A 26,533-nucleotide genomic window follows, 5' to 3' on the forward strand; every position below is an offset into this window, starting at 1 on the left:
AAAAGGTTGGGAATCTCTGGATTATCTGTACCCTTTAAGATTTTATACACCTCTACTATGAGGTCACTACTCAGACTCCAGTGCTCGAATGACAAAATCTTTATTGCTGTTAGCAACATAACTAAATCTTTTGCAAGTTTCTACAGTGCAGAGCTTTCTGAGTGGTTGTATCATAGCCTGGTATGGTGCCTTGAATGAACAGGATTGCAAGAGGCTGCAGAGTCTTGTAAACTCAGTTCCATCATGGGCACAACCCTCACCATCACCGAGGCCATCTTCAGGAGGTTGTACCTCAGGAAGGTCTCTGCCATTGGGCAGAAGTTACAAAAGCTGGAAAGCAGCTTCTATCCTGCAGTGATCAGACCTCTGAACTGTCTCCTAGGTCAGTAAAATGAACCCTTGATCTCATAATCTACCTCGTTATAGCCTTGCACCTTATTGTATACCTGTACAATCTTTTCTCTGCAGCTATCACACTTCATTCTGTTACTGCACCGTGTAATGATTCGATCGGCAAGACAAGTCTTTCTCAGCATCTCAATACATGTGACAATAATAAACCAATTCCAATACAGGGAGGGTTTCCAATCCACGGCGCCACACCTTGTGACGCCGTAAGGTGACGTCAGCGCGGCGAGCATAAGCCGCGTGCCCCTTGACCTTTGGCTGAGCGCAGGCAGTGATGGCGGACGCGGAGCTGCCGAAGTGCTGCAGGAACCGGGGCGGCGTCCAGCGGGTGGAGTCCAAGCTCCGCGCCAGCGTGGAGAAGGGCGACTACTACGAGGCCCACCAGATGTACCGGACGCTGTTCTTTCGGTAAGGAGCTGCCATCGGCGGCTACCACACCGAGCAAACGGATCTCGGCGGCTTCCAGATCCTTCTCTCGGTCGCCAGGCCCCGCAACAACCCCCTCTGCCGGCACGCCCCCTGGCTGCTGATTAGTTCTAGTACTCGTGACACCGCCTCCACTTCATTGTGACGCCTATTTTACGATTGGCTGCTTAGTCTGTCAGTCACCACCGCTAGCTATGTAGGTGTGAGCTAGTGTAGGCAACGTGGGCCGAGCAGCCTCTTCCTGTTTCTTATTTCTTGCCTGTTGTCTTCACGTCAATCCAGAAATGGTTTGGCACCAAATTCGTGTATAAACGTTCACTTTTAAAACATTTAAAATATAAATATCCATAGTACCATTTAATTTTAAGAAAGAAAATTAACAAGGGAAAAAGTTAACATTAAAGTGGAATTGCTCCCGATTTCAGCATCTCCTGTGTCTCCATGTTGTTGCTCCTCAATGAAGTCTTTCCAAGGTATGCCTACCTTTGAGAAGTTTTGCTCCTCTCTTGGGATGGGAGTTCTCAGACCGTCTCTCACTGTCTGATATCTACTGTTCTCTGACTCTTCATGTATTAGTCATCTTCCCTCTTTCCAGCCCAGATGAAGGGCTTGGGCTTGAAAAATCAGCTGTACGTTTCTCTCCGCAGAAGCTGCTTGATTTGCTTAGTTCCTGCAACACTTTATGTGTTGCTCCAGACTCCAGTATCTACTGTCTCTTGTGTCAGCGTTGCGGGGAAATTGAGATGGGAAACTCCCCTGAAGAGTATCATGGGACAGTCTATTTTTGTCTTGATGCGGAGTTAATTAGTAAGGATTCTCAGGAGGGAAGGAATCATAATATGACATATTTATATTTTATTCAAAGAAAATACAATCTCTGACAGCGCTTCCAAACCCAGAATCTCGTAATCACCTTGAAATCAAGGGCACTAGGGCCTTTGGGAAACTGAAACCTCCTGCAGGTTCCATTAATCCTGATTTGAGAAATATATCACTGTTTCTTCATTGTTACTAGATATAAATCACTATTGCAAACTGAGTACTGTTACCAGCAGGACATCTGAGTTCTGGGCCATTTGATCTGTAATTGGACATACCACCCGGATTTCAATATGCTCTGAAGAGCGATTGCATCATATTAGTCTGTACTCAGTGCATTTTTGAAGATTGAATTATTTGACTCATTCAGGAGGTGGTTAGACAGGCTAGGAGGCTAGGACTGTTTTCCTTGAAACCGAAGGGTGACCTTATAGGGGTGCATACAGTGGTGAATACGGGTGGGAGAATCAAGAACTGGAGGGCATGCAACAAGCTGAAAGAGGAAAACTTTAGTAGGGGTGGAACTTCTTTTACACAGAAGGTGGTTAATATATGGAATGAGGTGTCATAGGAGGCATTTAAGACCTGTTTAAAAGACAGTTGGATATTTGGAATAACGTATTGAGTGAAGCTTATAAAACAGTTAAAGGTTTTAACGAGTAGCTGCTGCAAAAATGTTTCTCAGTGGCTGCAACTGTGCAAGAAGGTCAACGCATTACATCTTCCAAGGACAATTTATTAGGTCTGTGTGCAGTAAAACCATGTGTACAATCATTCCTGAAGGGCAAATGTCTTTGGTAGCAATGTCATCATACTGTAAATAAATTCTTGGAGAGTCTAGAATTAAGTAATGGATATTGCGTCAGCCATTTAGGAATGATATTAGAAAATTCTTCTTTAAGAGTTGCGAGTCTTTGGTGTTTTGTAACCCAGATCACTATAGAAACTTGATTATCAACTCAAATGATCAACCTCAATGGCCGCTTCATTAGGTACACCTGCTTATTAATACAAATACCTAATCATCCAACCATGTGGCAGGAACTCAGTGCATAAAAGCATGCGGACATGGTCAAGAGGTTCAATTGTTGTTCTGACCAAACATCAGAATGGGGTAGAAATGTGATCTAAGTGACTTTGACTGTGGATTGATTGTTGGTGCCGGACAGGGTGATCAGAAACTGCTGATCTCCTGGGATTTTCACACTAATAGTCTCTACAGCTGCAGTTCCCAACCTGGCATCTATGGACCCCTTGCTTAATGGTTTTGGTCCATGGCATAAAAAAAGGTTGGGAACCCCTGCTCTAGAGTTTGCAGAGAATGGTGTGGAAAAACAAGAAACATCCAGTGAGTGGCAGTTCTGTGGTTAAAAACACCTGGTTAATGACAAGGTCAGAGGAGAATAGCCAGACTGATTGAAGCTGACAGGAAGGGGACAGTAACTCAAACAATCATGTGTTACTACAGTGGTGTGCAGAGAAGCATCTCTGAACACATCAAACCTTGAGGTGGGTGAGCTACAACAGCAGACAACCACACCTGGTTTCACTCCTGTACTTAATAAAATTGCCTCTGATTATTTCTTTAATTCAGACATCCTGTTGGATTCTTGGCATCAAAAAAAAACAAAGGGATCTGGGGAGGTAGTGGATCTGGCACAATCCTTGTAAATGGTGAAGCAGGAATAAAGAGTAGGTCGACCTATTCTCGCTTTTATTTCTTATCACATGTTATATTTTGCAAGTAAATAGCCATTTGACTTAACCAGCCTGGATATGCTGGTGTTTGCACTCCATATGGAAACTCCCAGACTAATACTTCATCTTGCCCATTCTGCTATAGCCTTTTCTTTCATATACTCATTTGAATATGTGCTATTCTCCTTCAGTACATCTTGTCTTGTATCTGCCCTGTTCAATTGAACACCACTCTAGCATTTTCAGTATTTCAAACTTTCAGATGCCCTTTTAGAAACCCTTCTGAATGGGATTAAGCAATAACTGTGGAGTGAAAAACAGTTATTACTACTGGTGTTCGTGGTGCTGGACTGTCACGTGATGTAACATGTATTGCAGGAACTCGCTGAAAGTTCAGATGTGTGGATCTTTTCTCGTTTCACTGTAACATTGTAATGAGAACACAGTAACTGCACTTGGAGGTTAGACACTGTTTACATTAGAGGAAAAGGAGGCCATTGGAAGCTCAGTACCATCTATGGATTTACGTATGAGCAAAAAGGATAAGTGCCACACCAGTTGACAAACAGCATACTATGTGCAGATTGCTAAAGGAAGCATGGTTTCCATTTGGGATGGGATACAGAAATTTCTCCTTCATATAATCATGTGATAGTGTACTTGGTGTTCTGGGAAGAATTTATGTCAGGCAAGAATTTCACTGAACAACGTGTTCATTTCATGTTAATGAGATTGTGGTTCTTTATGGCTTTTTTCAGCTCTTTGAAAAGTGCAGCACTGTATTCTTTGTAATTTGAATCACATGACTTACTGGGTTGTGGGGTTATCTGACCCAAGGAAGAAGCTAGCCAATTTGATGATATTGGTGTCTTGTTTTTTTTAAGCAGACTTCCTACCACACATATCAGTTCATGAAATGTCAAATACTTAACTAATTTAATAGTCTGAAGCTATTAATAAGCCTTTGAACAATTAGATTTACATTAGTAATTCAGTAAATATTTTGCATACTTAACACTAACCAGAACTTCTTGGCTGCCCTTTGCAGTGCTGTGAGATGATATTTTAATCACATTTTAACATTTAAGTGCCTTGGAATTTCAGACCTCTGGATATTTCTTGCATTTTGCATCTTGTGTTTACTTTGAAGGTAGGGTGGGAACAGCATTAATATACTCAGCATTAAATCACAATATAATGACAACCCATTAAATTTTCATGGCTTGGTAAACTTTTATGAGTTGAAGAATTTGAATTGGTACCAGAGGCATTATAAAAGAATATCGAGGAACAAATTTACTGTATCATGTTTCTGTGAGAAACATCCTGTAAACATTGTTAACTGAATATTGACCTTTGTGCGAAAGAACGAAAGTTAACTGAGAAGGGATGGGGAAGTGTGGTGTATCAGTTTAGGAAATAATGGACTAGACGACTACTTCGTGAAGTCACTGAATAGAGAGTAGCAACTGTAACTCTGGGAATAAAGAAGGAATAGTGACATAATGGCTATTACAGAGACATGGTTGTCACAAGAGCAGGAATGGCTGCTGGATGTTTCAGGATTTTGATGTTTCAAACAGGAGAGGGAGCGAGGTAAAAGAGGTGGGAGAGTGACATTGCTAATCAGGGACAGTATCACAAAGGGAGGACATTGAGGAGGGATTGTCTACTGAGTCTGTGTGGGTGGAAGTCAGAAATAGCAAGGGAACAATCACTCTTGCAGGGGTTCCCAATCTTGGGTCTGTGGACACCTTGGTTAATGGTAGGGGTCCATGGGAGTACCCTATAGAATATTCTGAGGAGCAGATCACTAGGCAGGGTTGTTATCATGGGTGTCTTCTACTTTCCTAATATTGATTGATCAGAGACTGACCAGAACTCCCTGAACTTTAGCGAAACTTTGGACAAGGATAGGAACGATGGTATAATAATGTATTTATTTGTGGGAGGATGAATTGTGATGCTATTAAGCAGAATAGATGTTCTCAAATGTGAGGTCAGTGTACAATATTCAGGAACATGCTGTGGCTAATGAAGAGGATGTGGTGGAAGTTTTGAAAAATGTTAGGATAGATAAGTCCTTGGGGCTGAATGTAATATACCTAAGGTTTCTACAGGGAGTGAAGGAGGAGATTGCTGTCCCACTGATGATGATTTTTGTACCCTTACTGGTCACTGAAGTAATAACAGAAGATTGGAGGATGTTAAATATTATTCCTTTGTTAGAAAAGGTAATAGGGATAAGTCTTGGAATTGTACTCCAGTAAGTTTTACATCAATGATGGGCAAACTATTGGAGTAGATTCTTAGAGACAGGATTTACAAGCATTTGAAGAAGAGTAGTGTTATTAGGGATAGTTGGGATGGCTTTGTGAGGAGTAGGTCATGCCTCATGAGTCTGATTGACTTTTGAGGATGTGACAGAACACATCAATGAAGACAGAGTGGTGGATATGGAGATTTGGGTTTTAGTAAGGCATTTAACAGTGCTCCCCATGGTAAGTTCATTCAGAAAGTCAGGAGGCATGCGATCCGGGGAAACTTGGCTACATGGATTGGGAATTGGCTTGCCTGCATGGAAGAGGGTGGAAGTAAGTGGAACATATTCTGCCTGGAGGTACATGGCTAGTGGTACCTGTTCTTCGTATTTTTTCTAAATGACATGGATATTGAAGTGGAAAACGGTTTAGTAAGTTTGTAGATGACATGAAGGTTGGTGGTGGTGTAACCTACGACAACCTGGAAAAGTGTAAATTTATTTATTTTGGAAGGTCAAACAAAGGCATAGGACAAGGTTAATGGCAGAATTCTTAGCAGTGTGGAGAAATAGAGGGATCTTGGGGTCACTGTCCATAGATTCTTCAAGGTTGCCATGCAGGTTGGTAGTATTGTTAAGAAGGTGTATGGTGAGTTGGCCTTCATAGTTGTGGGGATCGAGATCAAAAGCTGCGAGGTAATGTTGCAACTCTACAAAGCTCTGGTTAGGTCACACTTGGAATATTATGTTAAGTTCTGGTTATCTCATTATCCAAAGGATATGGAAGCTTTAGAGAGGGTGCAGAGGAGATTTACCAGGATGTTGTCTGGATTAGCCAGCATGTCTTTTAGACCATAAGATATAGGAGCAGAATCTGGCTGTTCAGCCCATCAAGTCTGCTCCGCCATTCCATCATGGATGATCCCGGGTCCCACTCAACCCCATACACCCGCTGTCTCGCCATATCCTTTGATGCCTTGACCGATCAGGAAATGATCAGCTTCCGCCTTGAATATACCCATGGACTTGGGTCTGCCTGTGGCAGAGCATTCCACAGATTTACTACTCTCTGGCTAAAAAAAATTCCTCCATGCCTCTGTTCTAAAGGGTCACCCCTCAATTTTAGGACTGCCCTCTAGGTTTGGATATACCCACCATAGGAATATCCTCTCCACATCCATGCTATCTAGTCCTTTCTCATTCAGTAGGTTTCAATGAGATCCCCCCCCCCCCCCCACTGCATTCTTCTAAGTTCCAGTGAGTACAGGCCCAAAGCTGCCTAATGCTCCTCATATGTTAACCCTTCATTCCTAAATCATCCTTGTGAACCTCCTCTGGACTCTCCAATGACAGTGCATCCCTCTGAGATAAAGGGCTCAAAACTGTTGACAGTATAAGTGTGGCCTGACCAGCATCTTATATTTATCTCCTTGCTTTTATAATCTATTCCTCTTGAAATAAATGCCAACATTGGATTTGCCTTCTTTACCACAGGCTCAACCTTGTAACTTAACCTTTTCGGAGTCTTGCACGAGGACTTCTCCTCTGCACCTCTGTTGTTTGAACCTTCTTCCCACTATTGCTCCATTTAACAAAATGCATCATCATACATTTCCCAACACTGTATTCCATCTGCCACTTTGTTTTGCCCATTCTTCCAATGTGTCTAAGTCCTGCTACAATTGCATTGCTTCCTCAACATTACCTATCTTTGTATCATCTGCAAACTTTGCCACAAAGGTATTAATTCCATTATCTAAGTCACTGACAAACAATGTGAAAAGTAGCAGTTCCAATACTGACTCCTGAGGAACACCACTAGTCACTGGTATAGGAATAGGCCCCTTTTATTCCTACTTGCTGCCTCCTGCCTGTCAGCCATTTATCTGTCAATGCCAGTATCTTTCCTGTAACACCATAGGATTTTATCTTGGTAAACAGTCTTATGTGTGGCACCTTATCAAACGCCTTCTGAAAATTCAAGGAAATGACATCCATTGCCTCTCCTTTGATCATCCTGCTTGTTACTTCTTTGAAGAACCCTTAACCTTTTTATCAGGCAAGATTTCCATTTACAAAAACCTGTTGACTTTTGCTTATTTTATCATTAGTCTCTCAAGTACCTTGAAACCTCATCCTTAATAATAGACTCCAACACTTTCCCAATCACTGAGGTTAGGCTAACTGGCCTGTAATTTCCTTTCTTTTGCCTGCTTCCCTTCGTAAAGAGTAGACTGACATTTGCAATCTTCCAGTCCTCCAGGACCATGCCCGAAACAAGTGATTCTTGAAAAATCATGACCAATGCATCTGTCATCTCTTCAGCAACCTCTCTCAAGATTCTGTGATATAGTCCATCTGGCCAGGTGACTTATCTACCTTAAGACCTTTGAGTTTGCACTTTTTCCTTTAAAATAGCAAGGGCACTCACTCCTGCTCCCTGACACTTTCGCACCTCTGGCACACTGCTAGTGTCTTCCACAGTGAAGACAGATGCAAAATACCCATTAAATTCATCTGCCATATCTTTGTCTCCCATTACTACCTCACCACTGGTCCAATATCAACTGTCACCTCCCTTTTACTCTTTATATAACTGAAAAAGCTTCTGGTATCCTGCTTAATATTATTGGCCAGTCTGCCCTCATATTTTACTTTTTCCCTTCTTATAGCTTTTTTATTGCCTTTTGTTTGATTTTAAAAACTGTCCCCTCATTTTGCTATCTTGTATAACCTTTTTTTGGCTTTTATGCAGTCCTTAACTTCCTTTGTCAGCCACGTTTGCGCACCCCTGCCATTGAGAACTTTTTCCTCTGTGGGACAAATCTATCCTGCCTCTTGTGAACTATTCCCAGAAACTTCAGCAAACTCAGCTCTGCCATCATCCCCGCCAGTATCCTCTAATCCACCTGGGCAAGCTGCTTCTCATGCCTCTGTAATTCCTTTCATTCCATTGTGATACTGATACATGTGAGTTATGCTTCTCCCTCTCATGCAGTATGAATTCAATCATATTATGATCACTACCTCCTAAGGGTTTCTTTATTTTAAGTACCCTAATAAGATCTGGGTTATTACACAACACCCAATCTAAGATGGCCTTTCCATGAGTAGGTTCAAGCATAAGCTGCTCTAAAAAGCCAACTCATAGGCACTTAACAAATTCCCTCTCGCAATCTGACACCAATCTGATTTTCCCAATCCCCTTGCATATTGAAGTCCCCCATTACAATTGTGTCATTACCCAAAGGAAGCCTTTTCCAGCTTCCTTTGCTATCTCAACCCTACATCTTGGCGACTATTCGCAGGCCGATGTATGATTCCCATAATGGTTTTTTAGATTCAACATTCTTTGTCCCTATGTCACTTCTTTCTAAAGATATAATTCCATCTGTTACTAACAGCCACAACTTTTGAAGAAAGGTTGAGTCAGCTAGGCTTTTTCTCTTTAGAGAGGAAGAGGATGAAAGGCACTTTGATAAGGTATATAAGATGATGAGAGGCATAGCAGAGAGGACAGCCAGTGCCTTTTTCACAGGGTGCTAATGAATAATACGAGAGGACATATTTTTTGAGGTGATTGGATGAAAGTATAGTGTGTGTGTGGGGGGGGGGGGGTGGTATTAGCGATAGGTTTTTTACACAGAGATTGGTAAGTTGATCGAACGCACTGCCAGAGGAGGTGGTAGAGGCAGAGATATTAGGAACATTTAAGGGACTCTTCAATAGGCACATGGAAAAAAAGAATAACAGAAGGCTTGTAGGAGGGAACGGTTAGATTGATGTTCTAGTAGGTTAAAGGGTTGTCACAACAACATGGGCCAAAAGGCCTGTTCTGTTCTATGTTAATTTATCTCAGTTTGTGATTTGTGGAAAAAACAGTTTTCTGTCCTGCTTATTGAAATGTTAAATTCAAAAAATAACTGATGCTGAAAATCTGAATTAAATAAATAATAGCCATTTTTCAGGTCAGACATTATCAGATGCTGTCTGACCTGTTGAGCATTTTCTCTTGCTATGAGACTCCATATAAGTACAAGGATATTTATTGTGGAATATGCCATGGGATTGCTGCAATTTTATGGATAATTTTAAGACATGGGCACATGGAAGAATGTAGTAATGTTTGAGCAAAATTTCTGCCTGTGTTGGCATGTTATTTTACAACGTCACAAATTTGGCATTCATTCAATGCAGTGTTTCATTGCAAATCTTGATAGAGGGGATGCGTCCTTTTAATTACACTCATCCCTTGAGCCAAAACAATTTGACGTTTTAAATCTTATGATAAGCTTTTGTACTCCTTAAATAGGTTTAGATATGTATATATATTTTTCTAATATGAGAAGTGCCAAACTGCAATTCAAGTAAAATGAAAAATAGCTAAAATGTTGGTAATTGGACAGAAATGAAGTGTTGCACCATGCTCTTTTGTAATCATTTATTTTATTAGTTAAAATGTAAACATATAGACTATTATCTAAACAATGGCTAGAGTATTTGATGAATTATTTCCTGTGTTTATTTGGCTTAACTGTTCAGATGGTAAGGAGCACTGCTGCATTGTAGAAATGGATTCTGAGTTGACTGCCTTCCTAAGGAAAAATTAAAATCGCATGATTAATAAATACCCATTAAACCTGGTTTATGCCAATATCTCTGGTACATACTAGGCTGCTCCATGCCTCCACCTTGGATACTGTGACTACTTATCTAATACACCTTATTTTTAAAATATATTTCTGGTAATACTTTGTGTTGTATGCGAATTATGTGCACTGTGTTGTACACCTTGCTCCAGAGGAACGTTGCTTTATTTAACTGTATACATGTACACAATTGAATGACAATAAACTTGAACTTGAATTATTGAACTGTTATGAACTAATTATAATTAATGAATAATGCAAATCAATATTCATACATCAGAGTTAAAATCAAGAAGGAAATTATTGATTAATAATGGTTAATGTTGATCATAATTTCCACATTATGCACCCTGCATGTGTTTGCTGGACTGAGACATTTAAATTTGACTGTACCCATCCCTTTATTAATATTTGTTCTGTATTAATGAGAAAGGAATGCTGAAACACGTCACCACCCTTAAGAATTTTTAATGTGAATTTCTAGACAGCATTGAATTGGGTAAAAGGATGTGCAGTAATTTTAATACATGTGAATAGTATTGGAATGTTACAAGAACTAATTAAGTAATGCTGATAGTTGCCATGGTAACAGGGCTTCAAGATCCATCACGATATCCATGCACAGAAGGAAACTCAGTTTTTCATGCCTAAACCATATGGCAAAGGGGTGCAGTATTTTTAACTTCACTTTTGTTAGAAACTGTAAACGTAAGCCTATAATCAGAAACAAAAATTCTTCTCTTAATTGTAACTCATAATTATACATAGTGGAACAAGATTAAATATTCATGTTGAGCCAAATAAACTACATAGCAAATCAGTAGATTATTGTTTAAGTTGACCATTCCTCTACCTTTTACTCCATATGCTATGTATGGATTGTATATTAGCACAAATGTGTGTTTTAAAAGATGTTTGAACTTTTCAAGGTAGATTTCCTATTTAGTACATCAGTGCTATTGCTTTATATGTCATCTTCTGTTTTGTCGTAAGATTCAATTTTTTTCAGTGGTGTTCAATTCTAGCAGTGGCTAATTGACATTAAGTTCAAAAACTTCTTTTCCAAAGGTGAATTGTGTCTTGATATTTTATCATTTCAAGAGTTTGGAACAATCTATTTATATGGTTGTTTCTGTAAACCTGTTTGATTATTGGTGCCCAGGTTACAGCATGTTCTGTTTGTAATCCACACAGTTCACAAGTCAGAAATGTGATTGAGCTGAGTTCCCAGGTGGCAGAAGATGCCTGCAGCCCCACAGCATCTGGCAAATCCTTCCTGTCAGTCTCCCAAACACTCATTTGTATGTACAGGCGGTACGTATGGCAGGTGTTCGTGAGCCTGGGACAATCTGTGGTGGGAATCCTGCTGAAATTTCATGAAATATATTATTTAGGTAGGCTGTGTTTTCTGAGATAGTGATGACTAATTGGCAAAGAAAAAAATCATATGATTTAGATCACAGAAGTTGCAGTTTCTGTATGTATACTTGTTCTGGTGTTATACAGGAAGACAGTGTTGGAAAGAACTTGTACTGAGAGAGTGACTTTTTTCTGTAACTGATCCTGTACCTTCTAAATAGAACTTGGATCCTGACTGATGTGGTGGAAGTCAAAATCGAAAATTACTGTTTAATTTTCCTTTGAATAATAAATAATAGAACAGATTATGTGCTTCAAACTGCAACATAATTCATTGGCCCACATACCGATAAAATACAATAGTGTAGGCTCTTACCCTCTGTTCTGGCGACATTCTTGTCCAAGTGAGCAGGATTAAAAGTACAAACACAAAGATTAATACTCCCCCTTTGTAGGAACAAGGCTTTCATTTACGTTTCGTTTCCAGATCTTGAAACCTTTCATTTGTTTAATTATGCGCGGATTGCTTAGCCAAGCTTTAGAGTAAAATTTAATACCAACTAGATTTTACATCCTCTTCTGATTACAGTTTTAACCTTGATTCAGAGGTTGATATCTGAAGTGGTTTCTCATGAAAATTCAGATCCCATCACTCCTACTGGGGCATAGGGAGCTAGCAGCAGCTCGCTAGAGGCCTCTGTCCTGGGCCAGTCTTTCAGGTTGTCCACAGGTGTAACTTCATCATTGAAGAATCATTAAAAGAAGCTATGATAAAAGTAAAATATGATAGAAAGCATGAGCATGGCCAAGGTTTAATTCTAACTTTAATTCAACTTTGTTCTGTTAAATTTACCCTAAATGATTCACTCTGTACCTCAAACCTACAGGTGAGTTAATTTGTTCGTGCTTTCATGATCATTCTAAAAATAATTCCTCTCTCTCTCCAGATCATTTCTATTACACTCCATTCCCTGCATCTCTATTAGAATCTTCCTGTGCTCATCAAGGAGAAAGATGTCAGTAATGCTCAGCACTTCAGGAACAGAGCTTTTCTGATGGTAGTAACCTTCAGAACCAGAGTATAACGATCTGTAGTAATATGTGAGGAAAAGCGGTGTATTCAGAAAATAAAGTTGTGAGGTAGTTCATGAAGAGTTGGGTTCAGCTTACTGACAAAAATGACAGCAACTGGAATAGAAGAAAACCGTACTCAATGAAAAGACACAAAGTATTTCCATAATTGCTGTTTTGAAATATTTTGCATTATATAGTTCTGAAAGATACCACTATTAGAGGATAATACAGTTCAGTTTTTAGCCAAAGTCAGCATCAAATGTGTAACCAAGCAGATTAGAACTTGTTTTACATTTTCACCTTGTCCTGATCTCCACTTGGTACTGATCACAATTGCGTGGAATTGAATGTTTGTTGTTTCCAACTCTCAGAAATGTCATATTAAAACTGTAATTGTAAAGTTGTACTGTTAAATTGGAGTGCTATTTGAATCTATAACCAGAAACTTGTAAACATGGAAGTATTTAAAAAAAAATCTTTTCAGAACTGTACCTTACTGGCATGGCTAGCATTTTGTGCACTTTCATAAATAAACTCATTAAGCATTAGTATCTGCCTTCTTGAACTCTAGCAATCATTCTTGTGAAGCAAGTCATTTTGGTGAGATCTGGTAAGGAACAGTGATGTGTTTCTAAGTAATGGTGGTGTGTGACTTCAATTGTCCTGGATTATGTTGAGCTTCTTGATTGTTGCTTGAGCTGCATTCAAACAGGCAAGTGAGATTTATCCATCTTGTACTTTGTTTTGGTGAAAAGACTGCAGTGTTATGAGGTATGTCACCTGCAACAGAAAACCTAGCCTCTGACCTGCTCTTGTAGTCACAGTATTCATGGGTCCTCTGGGGTTTCTGCTCATTGATCCACCAAATGTTAATGTTGGAATTACTATTGCCTAGGCTGTCTCCTGTTGGAGATGGTTATTATCTGACATTTGGGGAGCTACCAGTTCATTTATGAATCTTATCCAAGACTGGCTGCATGGTCTGCTTCATTGCTGAGGAACTGTGAATGGAATTGAACATAGTGCATTCATTCACAAACATCCCGATTTCTGACTTTATATTGGAAGAACCTTTACTTATTTAGAGTTATAGTGCAGAATAGGCACTTCTGGCCCACTGAGCTATGCTGCCCAACAGCCAACATCCCTAGTCTAATTATAGGACAATTGACAATGACCAATTATCTTACTAATTGGTATGTCTTTTGACTGTGTGAGAAAGCTGAAGAACATGGAGGATACAGGCATACAAACTTACTTACAAATGAATTTTGAACGCTGTCATCCTGTGCTGTAATAGCATTGTGCTAACCACTTCACTACCGTGGGCCTCACTGTTGGTGATGTTGGCTTGGAAGAGAATGCTGATGCTGATTCAGAGAATTTGCTGGATGACTGTGGCAGTGGCTTTTTTCCCAGAGCCTTGATCAAGCGCTATCGATCACAAGGGAGCATTATTACATTCTTTTTTTCCCTGAAGTAAAGGTTAAAAGCTGGGTTGCTTTCTTTGGCATTGTGTAGAGTTAAATTAGAGTAAGTTTTTTTTCAATTACTTTTTATTTCCTGCATTAGTGAAAGTGTTAGCTCTGGTGGTGGTGTCCTGGAAAAACTTAGGAGGCCTTTACAGTTCTTGAATATTGCATAACATGATTCTTTATACTTAAAAGCACAAAATGCGGGCAGAACTCAGCAGGCCAGACAGCATCTATGGGAGGAGGTAGTGACGACGTTTCGGGCTGAAACGCGGGTTACCTCCTCCCATAGATGCTGTCTGGCCTGCTGAGTTCTGCCAGCATTTTGTATTTTTATTTATTTCCAGCATCTGCAGATTCACTTGTTTGTCTTCTTTATACTTAAGTAGTGTTTGCTGTTTTGTAGGTATATGTCCCAAAGTAAACATGCTGAAGCTAGAGAACTTATGTATTCTGGGGCATTGCTTTTCTTCAGTTACAGTCAGGTAAGCTGTTTTCAAAAATTGCATTACTTTGATGACCTTGAGTGAGAGAAATGAATGGTTTTATAAATGCTATTGTACAATAACATTTTGAGGCTAGAAATATAGATTTTTTCCCCCTTTGGCTTTGGGAATTGCTGGCTTTTTTTAAAGTTCGAAGTAAATTTATTAATCAAAGTACTTGAGTATATTTGTCACCGTATGCAATCCTGAGATTAATTTTCTTGCAGGCATTCACAGCAAATAGAAAGAACAGGATAGAATCAAAGAGAAACCACAGACAAGATAGACAACCAATGTGCAAAAAAACCCAACAAACTGTACAAACACAAAAAGAAAAAAAATAACCAATAAATATCGAGAACATGAGTTGAAAAGTCCTTGAAAGTGAGTCCCTAGGCTGTGGGAACAGTTCACTATTGGGGTGAGTGAAGTTGAGTGAAGTTATCCCCACTGGTTCAAGAGCCGATAATTAAGGGATAATAACTGTTCCTGAATCTGATGGTGTGGGTCCTGAGGCTCCTGTACTCTCTTCCTGATGGCAGCGGTGAGAAGAGAGCATGGCATGGTTGGTGGGTGTCCTTGATGATGGACAATGCTTTCCTGCAACAGATTTCTCAATGGTGGGGAGTGCTTCACCTGTGATGGTTTTTAAAGATGTCTTTTAAGATTCCAGCGAACTATTTTGCAGAAGAACATTTAGTTATCTTTGTGTTTTAGCTAATATTTATCCTTTACTCAATATTACCATAATGGATTCATTTGCTATTTTCATATTGATGTTTGGTGTGCCCTACAGAATGCATATGAGCTGCCAATAGATACAGTAGTCATTAGATAAGAAATAAACTATAAATTGCTTTGAGCATCTTGATGTTAGAGGGAAGATGACGATAAATGAAATTAATTGCTTCTTTTCTTTTTGGTACAGCTAAACAGTGCTGCTGATTTATCTATGCTAGTGTTAGAGTCATTGGAAAAATCAGAAGCTAAGGTTACAGATGATCTCTTAGGTATGTAAAGTGTTGATTATTTTTGCTGTTCCAATATTTCTGCATAGATTACTAAAGTATCATTAATGTTAATTTCATTCCAGAAAGAAATTTCTAGATTAACATCCAGTGGTCTGTACATTTGATTCTGAAACCCAAATTGGAATCCTACGTGGAATTTAAATTCAGTTAATAATTTTCAAATTAACAAAGAATGACCAGATTGTCATTAAAATCTATCTTTCACCAATATCTTTTAGGGAAGGAAATATGTTGTTCTGTCTGACTCTTAAATTCCCTCTAAAACAGCCTACCAGGCTAGACATTTGAAAGGGGATTAGGGGTGGATATCAAATGCTGGTCTTACTAGCAAAAACAAACTTAAAATCAAAAAGTCAAAAGGCTGTGTACATCCAATTTTGGAGTGTGAAATTTCCAGATTGTATTCAAACCTGAGCTAGTTCCCTGATATCCTTCTGGAAGTCTCTGTCCTTCTATCAGCTCATTCCATGTACCCACCACCAATGTGTAGAAAAAGTTTCCTCTTTTATTTTACCCCCTCTCACTTTAAATCTAGTTTTTGACTCGCCTACTCTGGGGAGGTGGGGTGGGTGGGTGGGAGACTGTGACCCTGTCTATGTTACACACTTCTGTAAGGTCACCCTTAGATTCCTGTGCTCCAGGGTAAAATGCCCCAGCCTATCCATTCTTTGCAATACAGGCAATATCCTTGTGAATCTTTTCTACACTTCTCAAGATTCAATATTGTTAATTATCAATTCTAGTACAAAATTGTGTGGGAAAATGAAATAATTGTTTCTCCAGATCAGATGCAGCCAAAGAAACACAATAAGATAAAAAATATAGTAATAAAAACCACAATAAATATAAACACATAAGATAGCTTATAAATAAGGATTGATTGTATGACTGTAAAGTGATGCTCTGTACATAAAAGTGGTTGACAGGAAAAGATAAAGTAGTGCAATACACACAAAAAGTTGGAAGAACTCAGCAGGCCAGGCAGCATCTATAGAAAAGAGCACAATCGACGTTTCAGTACTGAAACCCTTCGGCAGGACTTACTTTTCCCTAATGCCGCTTTTGGAACACAATATGTGCCAGTCCTGCAGAAGGGTTTCAGCCCGAAACGTCAACTGTGCTTTTTTCCATAGATGCCTGGCCTGCTGAGTTCCACGAGTGTTTTGTATGTGTTGCTCAGATTTCCAGCGTCTGCTGATCTTCTCTTGTTAATGATAAAGTAGTGGTGGGGTGGGCTAGTGGGTGGAGGTGTTGATTGACTTACTGGTTGGGGAAAGTAACTTTTTTCTTGAGTTGATTATCCTGGTGTGGATGCTGTGTAGCCTCCTCCCTGATGGGAGTGGGACAAACAGTCCATGAACAGGTTGGGTGGGATTCTTCATGATGTTACCAGCTCTTTTTTTGACAGTCTTCTGTATATATACAGTGGCATGCAAAAGTTTGGGCACTCCTGGTCAAAATTTCTGTTACTGTAAGTAGTTAAGTGAGTAGAAGATGAACTGATCTCCAAAAGTCATAAAGTTAAAGATGAAACATTCTTTTCAACATTTTAAGCAAGATTAGTGTATTATTTTTGTTTTGTACAGTTTTAGAGTGGGGAAAAAAAAGGAAAGGAGCACCATGCAAAAGTTTGGGCACCCCAAGAGATTTGAGCTCTCAGATAACTTTTACCAAGGTCTCAGACCTTAATTAGCTTGTTAGGGCTATGGCTTGTTCACAGTCATCATTAAGAAAGGCCAGGTGATGCAAATTACAAGGCTTTATAAATACCCTGACTCTTCAAACCTTGTCCCAACAATCAGCAGCCATGGGCTCCTCTAAGCAGTTGCCTAGCACTCTGAAAATTAAAATAAATGATGCCTACAAAGCAGGAGAAGGCTGTAAGAAGATAGCAAAGTGTCTTCAGGTAGCCATTTCCTCAGTTTGTAATGTAATTCAGAAATGGCAGTTAACAGGAACGGTGGAGGTCAAGTTGAGGTCTGGAAGACCAAGAAAACTTTCCAAGAGAACTGCTCATAGGATTGCTAGAAAGGCAAATCAATATCCTCGTTTGACTGCAAAAGACCTTCAGGAAGATTTAGCAGACTCTGGAGTGGTGGTGCACTGTTCTACTGTGCAGCACACCTGCACAAATATGACCTTCATGGAAGAGTCATCAGAAGAAAACCTTTCCTGCGTCCTCACCACAAAATTCAGCATCAGAAGTTTGCAAAGGAACATCTAAACAAGCCTGATGCATTTTGGGAACAAGTCCTGTGGACTGATGAAGTTAAAATAGAACATTTTGGCCGCAATGAGCAAAGGTATGTTTGGAGAAAAAAGGGTGCAAAATTTCATGAAAAGAACAGCTCTCCAACTGTTAAGCACGGGGGTGGATTGATCATGCTTTGGGCTTGTGTTGCAGCCAGTGGCACAGGGAACATTTCACTGGTAGAGGGAAGAATGAATTCAATTAACTACCAACAAATTCTGGAAGCAAACATCACACCGTCTGTGTAAAAAAAAAAGCTGAAGATAAAAAGAGAATGGCTTCTACAACAGGATAATGATCCTAAACACAACTCAAAATCCACAAAGAACTATCTCAAGAGGCACAAGCTGAAGGTTTTGCCATGGCCCTCACAGTCCCCCAACCTAAACATCATTGAATATCTATGGATAGACCTCAAAGGAACAGTGCATGCAAGACAGCCCAAGAATTTCACAGAACTAGAAGCCTTTTGCAAGGAAGAATGGATGAAAATCCCCCAAACAAGAAGTGACAGACTCTTAGCTGGCTACAGAAAGCGTTTACAAACTGTGATACTTGCTGAAGGGGGTGTTACTAAGTACTGACCATGCAAGGTGCCCAAACTTTTGCTTCGGGTTCTTTTCCTTTTTTGTTATTTTGAAACTGTAAAAGATGGAAATAAAAAAATAATCTTGCTTAAAATATTAAAGAAATGTGTCATCTTTAACTTTATGCCGTTTGGAAATCAGGTCATCTTTTACTTGCTTAGCTATTCACAGCAACAGAAATTTTGACCAGGGGTGCCCAAACTTTAGCATGCCACTGTATCTTTTGTGGTGGGTGGGCTGGTCCCGGTGACGAGTTTTGTAGTTCTGTCTACCTGTAGTAAAGTCTTCCTGCTCTTTCCACCTTAATGACACTCTTCCTTTAGTTTGCTGACATTACATTGAAGCTTTCCCCTGATACCTCTTTTGGAACACAATACATGCCAGTCCTGATAGATTCCTTGCAATGAATAAAATAAAACATTGGACTTTTTGACTGGTTCCTGGTAGGTTTGGGTAGGAGCATTTCTCTTGAGGTGACAAGCTCAGGAAGTAATTTAGAGGATGGTAATAAAGGTTAGTAGTTCAGTGGCTTGATCATCAATTCTTCAATGCTGAACCTAAACCTGGCTGGCTCCTTTGTAAAACAGGTTTCAGGAACTTTTTAAATTTAATTAATATTTGGATTGGACACAGTTGTGTTTAGGAAATCAACACACTGGCAAGCTGACACTCTTCCAAGGTAGTTTCTGTAAAATTTTAGCCCAGTGTGGAATTGTAGCCCTGTGAGACTTAAATCACAGCTGGTTTCATTAGAGCATGTAACATTAGCTCCCGAAGCAATGTACTAGAGCACATTTTGCTGAATCTTGGATATATTGAGCCCCTTAACTTGATGTCTGTTGCCTGCTTGTTAAAATTCTGATAGAACTTATGGACTGGAATAATTAGCTTGTTCAGACTTCATTTATTTAAAATTAAAGCAGAAAATGCTGGAAACTCAGCGGGTCAGATATCATCTGTGGAGAGAGAAATGAGTTAATCTATCAGGTTGATGTTTCATCAGCTCTCTCTCGTTCTCTCTCTCTATCTCCATGGATACTTCCACCCTACTGATTCTTTTCAACATTTTCTGTTTCTATTTAGGATTTCCAGCATCTGCAGAATTTTGCTTTTGGTATGTACTCATCAGTCGCAAAACCCAATGATTCATGAGCACGGATTTATCATTATTATAGGCCATAATACTTACTTAAATCTCCCTCTTAAATTTGATTTTTTTTAACTTGCTGTAAATATTCTAATTGGTGCCTTGTATCTTTCTGGGTGATTTTTTTCTAGACCTAAGCTTCTGGAAAAATACAAAGAATTGATCAATACAGTGATGTCGAATATCTATTTCTCTTATTTTTCATTATCCTGTGATTTCACCTCCCCCACCCAATGATTTTAATATGATTCAATGTTCAGGTAACTTGATAACTCATCTAGACCAACAATTGTCCTCTGTAGCTAACTATGAGGAGAGAAACCTCTTCTAACTCTTAGGGTTAAAAGATTTTTGAGGATGTGACTAAACACATTGATGAAGGTAGATGTAGTGTATATGGATTTCAGCAAGGCATTTGATAAGGTACCCCATGCAAGGCTTATTGAGAAAGTGAGGAGACATGGGATCCAAGGGGACATTGCTTTGTGGATCCAGAACTGGCTTGCCCACAGAAGGTAAAGAGTGGTTGTAGATGGGTCATAATCTGCATGGAGGTCGGTCACCAGTAGAGTGCTTCAGGGATCTGTTCTGGGACCCTTACTCTTCGTGATTATTATAACTGACCTGGATGAGGAAGTGGAGGGATGGGTTAGTAAGTTTGCTGATGACACAAAGGTTGGAGGTGTTGTGGATAGTGTGGAGGGCTGTCAGAGGTTATAGCAGGACATTGATAGGAAGCAAAACTGGGCTGAGAAGTGGCAGATGGAGTTCAACCCAGATAAGTGTGAAGTGGTTCATTTTGGTAGGTCAAATACTTGGCAGAAGATAGTATTAATGGTAAGACCCTTGGCAGTGTGGAGGATCAAAGGGATCTTGGGCTCCGAGTCCATAGGATACTCAAAGCAGCTGTGCAGGTTGACTCTGTGGTTAAGAAGGTGTATGGTGTATTGGCCTTCAATCATGGCGTTGAATTTAGGAGCTGAGAGGTAATGTTGCAGCTATATAGGACCCTGGTCAGACCCCACTTGGAGTACTCTGCTCAGTTCTGGTAGCCTTACTACAGGAAATGATGTGGAAGCCATAGATAGGGTGCAGAGGAGATTTACAAGGATGTTGCCTGGATTGGGGAGCATGCCTTATGAGAATAGGTTAAGTGAACTCAGCCTTTTCTCCTTGGATCGAAGGAGGATGAGAGGTGACCCGATAGAGGTGTATAAGATGATGAGAGGCATTGATCATGTGGATAGTCAGAGGCTTTTTCCCAGGGCTGAAATGGTTGCCACAAGAGGACACAGGTTTAAGGTGCTAGGGAGTAGGTACAGAGGAGATGTCAGGGGTAAGTTTTTTTTACTCAGAGAGTGATGAGTGCGTGGAATAGGCTGCTGGCAACGGTGGTGGAGGCAGATACGATAGGGTCCTTTCAGAGATTTTTAGATAGGTACATGGAACTTAGTAAAATAGAGGGCTATAGGTAAGCCTCGTAATTTCTAAGGTAAGGACATGTTCAGCACAACTTTGTGGGCCAAAGGGCCTGTATTGTGCTGTATGTTTTCTATGTTTCTATGATTCATTTTATTAAAGTATGTTTGCAGAATATAACTCTTAAGATGGTTAATGATTCTTTTGTTGACAAAATTTTTAGAATTGTACTGCTTTAGCCAAGTTAGTGTAATTATCAAAATATTGAAAAGATATATTTTTCCAGTAATCAGTACATAAATTACATTCATGATAATTCCTTTGTTCTGCTGGGTTCTCTACGCTAGCTTGCTGGATTGATAGAATTTAAAAAGCTTAGCCGTAGAAGCACTTAACTTGCAGGTTCTTATTTCTTAGTATTTTGAATTATATGTTGTTGATTCCAGTATATATTTAAAATACAGTTAAGTTGAGTATTGTTTGCAGTGGAACTAAGGTTCTGGGCAAAAGGTGGGTTGACCAAATCAATCATGATCTTATTGAATGGTGGAGCAGGTTTGACAGGCCTACTGGCTGACTCCTGCTCCCATTTCTTATATTCTTGTATCATGCAAGGATAATGAAAATGTTGCTTGCCTCTGCTGAAGTTGGAAGCAAATCTTTCTTTACATGTTTCTGTTGTGCTAAACACTTGTTTTTTGAAATGTCTAAATACTGCTAAATTATTATTGTTTTTTAAAAGCCTAAGCTTTGCAGATGGCACTAAAATCGATGGCATTGATTTACCATACTGTTACCAGGACTCAAGGCCTGATATATAGGGAGAAGCAGGTTAGGCTGGAAATTTGTATGTTAGAGCTGGGATTCCCAACCTTTTTTATGCCATGGATCGCTACCATTAACCAAGGGCTTCATGGACCCCAGGTTGGGAACTTCTGATCTAGAGTAAAGGAGTTAAATAGAGATGTATAAAATCATGAGGCATATAGATAGGGTGTTTGCACACAGTCCTAAGGAAAGGCAATCAAAATATCTAGTGCATAAGTTTAAGTTGAGAAGGGAAAGATTAAAAGGGATCTTTGCGTTAACTTTATGCAAAAGGTGGTGTGTATATGGAACAACCTGCCAGAGGAGAAGGTTGAAGCAGGTTCAATAACATTTAAAAGTTATTTGGTCAGCTTCATGGATAGGAAAGGCTAGCAGAGATATGGGCCAACCTTGTATAAATAGGACAGTTTAGATAGGTATCTTAGTTGGCATCAATGAGCTGTGCCAAACATCGTGTTTTTGTGTTCTATTACTCTGATTTACAAATGTAATTTTCTTCTCCATGTCAAAAAGATTTATTTATTCACTTGATGTGTTTTGTACAAGTACAGATATAAAATGCATTACTCTAACTATGTCTTTATTTCAGTTATCCAGCAGAATTTTCTAAAAAAAAAGCACACTGCGAAACCTGTTATCATTTTATGTTTTTCAGAAAGTCTTGGTAAACTTTTTAGTCTAATGGATCCAAACTCCCCCGAAAGAGCAGCGTTTGTATCCAGAGCATTAAAGTGGTCTAGTGGTGGTTCAGCTAAACTTGGTCACCCTAAGCTCCATCAGCTGCTAGCAGTCACACTGTGGAAAGGTACAACTAGAGTGAACAAAATCAGTAATTAAAAAAATTAATTGCTGTAGTTCGGTGTTACTCTGCTAATGGATTTGTAAATAAAATCCAAGCACTGAGGCAGCTTGCATGAAACTAGTGGAAAGGTTCTCCTCATTGGATGGGGAATTGGACTGATCTTGGGTATTTTAGAAAATTTTTGGGGTTAAATTTATTTCAGCGTTTTTGAGAATATTGCTGCTGATTTATCGTACACAACTGGTTTGGTTTCATTAAAATGCTGATATTTGAATAAATGAATAGCTGGAACGGTTGGGAAATTCTTCCCTTGTGTTTAACTTATGAAAAAAAATGTATCAGATGAATGATAAAACTGACTAATGGCTCTTTTGGGTGGGCAGGAACGTTAAAAGTTGAGTTGCTGGATTTAATGATTTGATCAGATTGTAATTGGCAAGTAGGATCAATACATCTGTGTAATTAAACAATCAATAAAACTTGCTTTGCATTATTTTGTAATTATGATTTTGCATTTGCTTTCCAGAACAAAACTACACTGAATCTCGGTATCACTTCCTACACTCAGCAGATGGGGAGGGCTGTGCAAATATGTTAGTAGAATATTCTGCATCAAAGGGCTACCGGAGTGAAGTGGACATGTTTGTGGCTCAGGCAGTCTTACAGTAAGTAAATAAGAAACGTGTATGAAAATGTTGCTTCTAATTTTGTTGCTTTAATACAGTGTTTTATTGACCCTATGTGTTTATGTTTGTAGTGTTAAGGATTCTAGCTCAATCTGACTCCTAAATTTTGATTGAATGTTTTGGGGGTGTGAGTGGTAGGGAAGGTCGCTATGTTTTGTTTTAAGTTTATACAGTACTTCTAGTCTTGGAGCACATCCTTGGTGAAATCCTGGATTTTTTAAATTCAAAGAGAAATGTGAGAGATTCTTTAGCCAGAGGGTGGTGGATATGTGGAATTCATTACCATAGATAGGTGTGGAGGCTGTCATTGGTTATATTTAAGCTGGAGGTTGATAGGTTCTTGATTAGTAAGGGCATTCAAAGGTAATGGGGAAAAAGGTAGGAGAATAAGGCCGAGAGGGAAAACAGCCTTGATGGAATGCTGGAGCAGACTTGATGGGCTGAATGGTGTAATTCTGCTTCTGTGTCTTATGGTCTTATGATTGTGCTGTTGACCAACATGAGATGTAGCCACTAAGCATTTGAAAATTCATCGGGGCAAAGGAAGAATGGATGTGGACCCATGTTGTTATGCAACCAGGGATCTTAAAGCACATGGGGATATTTTGGAATTTAATGAAAGGTTTTGCCTGAATGTGATTAGACAGATTAATACACTGAAAGTTTTTGGTGTTTCTGAGTATGTGTTTACTCTGTTATCATACATCATGTGTAACTTTTTAGTTTCGGCATTTAAAAAAATATTTCAGTAAAGAAAAATATAAGAGCAGTCGAGTGAAGCCACACCACATCTGTTTGTAGTGTTATTAGAATATAATTTATTATTACTGACTTAGATGACAATAAAATGAAGTTTATTGTTTTGTGGCAGAAGTACAGTCCAAAGATAATTTCTGTAAATTACAAAAAAATGAGCAAAACTAAAGGAATAACAATAGTTTCAATGTTCTGAAATCTGATGGTGAAAGGGTTGAAGCTGTTCTTAAAATGTTCAGTGTGGGTCTTCGGGCTCCTGACCCACGTCTCTGAGCTTTTGCCTCTACAGCATGTTATATAATGCACAGCGTCTATAAAAAGTATTCACCTCTTGGAATTTTTCATTTTTTATTGTTATACAACATTGAATCACAGTGGATTTAATTTTGCTTTTTGATACTGATCAACAGAAAAAAGACTTTGTGTTAGTGAAAACAGATCTCTACAAAGTGATCTAAATTCTTTACAAATATAAAACACAAAATAATTGCACAAGTATTCACCCCCTTTAATATAACACACCAAATCATCACTGGTGTAGCCAGTTTGTTTTAGAATTCACATAGTGAAATGGAGATCACCTGTGTACAGTCAAGGTGTTTCATTTGATTGTAGTAAAAATATACCTATATCTGGAGGGTCCAACTGCTGCTGAGTCAGTATCCTGGCAAAAACTACACCATGAAGACAAAAGGACACACCACGCAATTCCACAAAAAGGTTATTGAAAAGCCCAAGTCAGGAGATCGATATGAAAAAATTTCCAAGTCACTGAATATCCTTTGGAATACAGTAAAGTGAATCATCAAGAAATGGAAAGAATATGGCACAGCTGTAAATCTGCCTAGAGCAGGCTGTCCTCAAAAACTGAGTGACCGTGCAAGAAGGGGACTATTGAGGAAGGTCAGCAAGAGACCTACGACAACTCTGGAGGAGTTATGAGCTTCAGTGCCTGAGATGGGAGAGATAGCACGTACAACACCAGTCGCAGCTTTATGGGAGAGTGGCAAAGAGAAAGCCACTGTTGGGGGGGAAACACATGGAATCTTGGCTAGAGTTTGTCAGAAGGCAGGTGGGAAACTCTGAAGTCAGCTGGAAAAAGGTTCTGTGAAACCAAAATTGAGCTTTTTAGCCATCAGACTAAATGCGGTGTTTAGCATAAGCCAAACACCACACATCATCAAAATCATACCTTCCCTACCGTGAAGTATGGTGTTGGCTGCATCATGCAAGTAGGGAAGCTTCATTGTAGCAAGTCCTGGAAGGCTTGTGAAGGTAGAGGGTAAAACAAATGCATCAAAATACAGGGAAGTCCTGGAGGAAAACCTAGCAGTCTGTAAAAAAACTGCAACTTGGGAGAAGATACGTTTTCCAGCAAGACAATGACCCCAAGTATAAAGCCAAAGCTATACAGGAATGGCTTAAAAATAACAAAGTTAATGTCCTGGAGTGGTCAAGTTAGAGTACACACCTCAATCCAATTGAGAATTTGTGACTGGACTTGGAAAAGGGCTGTTCACTCATGATCCCATGCAATCTGACAAGAGCTTGAGCAGTTTTAGACCATAAGACCATAAGATATAGGAGCAGAAGTAGGCCATTTGGCCCATTGAGTCTGCTTCACCATTCAATCATGAGCTAATCCAATTCGTAAAGAAGAATGGGGAAAAATTGCAGTGTCCAAATGTGCAAAGTTGAAAGAGACCTATCCACACAGACTCAAGGCTGTAATTGCTGCTAAAGGTGCATCTACTAAATACTGACTTGAAGAGGGTGAATACTGATGCAATCAATTATTTTGTGTTTTACATCTGTAATTAATTTCAAAGGTTTCAAAGGTACATTTAATGTCAGAAAAATGTATACAATATACATCCTAAGTGCCTTTTCTTCGCAAACATCCATGAAAACAGAGGAGTGCCCCGAAGAATGAATGACAGTTAAATGTTAGAACCCCAAAGTCCCTCCCATGCCTAAGTGGCAGCAAGTAACGATTCCCCCCTCTCCCCACCGGCATCAGCACCCGCCACTGAGCACTCCAAGCATGAACAAAGCAACATCAAAGACTCAGACTTGCAGTACCCCAAAGACCATGCATTCACGCGGTATTCAATATACCACAGGTTCTCTCTCTCCCTAATAAGGGAAAAAGAGGTGTGTCTGTTTCACAGCGAGAGGGGAGACACAACAAACAATTCGCTGGTGCATGATGTTAAAAGTCATGATGATGTTAAAAGTCATGATGTTGCGTTGCTTTTTCCGAGCTCTGTGCCCAAAGATCTCAGGTCTTTGGGCACACAGCCAAAGGTCTTCCATTTCCCACGGCACACCAGCCCGGGACACCTACCTTCGATCCACCCGTCTTTAGAGCCCCGA

The 26,533-nt window shown here is 39.5% G+C and overlaps 1 protein-coding gene across 1 annotated transcript in view; it reads left to right on the top strand.

Annotated features, from left to right (window-relative positions):
• The first annotated feature begins 645 nt into the window (after positions 1-645).
• Positions 646-26,533, top strand: part of get4 (guided entry of tail-anchored proteins factor 4) — a 44,057-nt gene continuing 18,169 nt past the window's right edge. The window contains exons 1-5 of the mRNA XM_073060198.1: positions 646-816; positions 14,572-14,650; positions 15,579-15,660; positions 22,569-22,718; positions 23,242-23,380. Of these exons, the coding sequence (XP_072916299.1) occupies positions 683-816; positions 14,572-14,650; positions 15,579-15,660; positions 22,569-22,718; positions 23,242-23,380 (584 nt within the window). The 5' untranslated portion in view covers positions 646-682. The remainder of the gene's footprint in view (positions 817-14,571; positions 14,651-15,578; positions 15,661-22,568; positions 22,719-23,241; positions 23,381-26,533) is intronic.

Source organism: Hemitrygon akajei, chromosome 11, assembly GCF_048418815.1.
Source record: "Hemitrygon akajei chromosome 11, sHemAka1.3, whole genome shotgun sequence".
NCBI classification, from domain to species: domain Eukaryota; kingdom Metazoa; phylum Chordata; class Chondrichthyes; order Myliobatiformes; family Dasyatidae; genus Hemitrygon; species Hemitrygon akajei.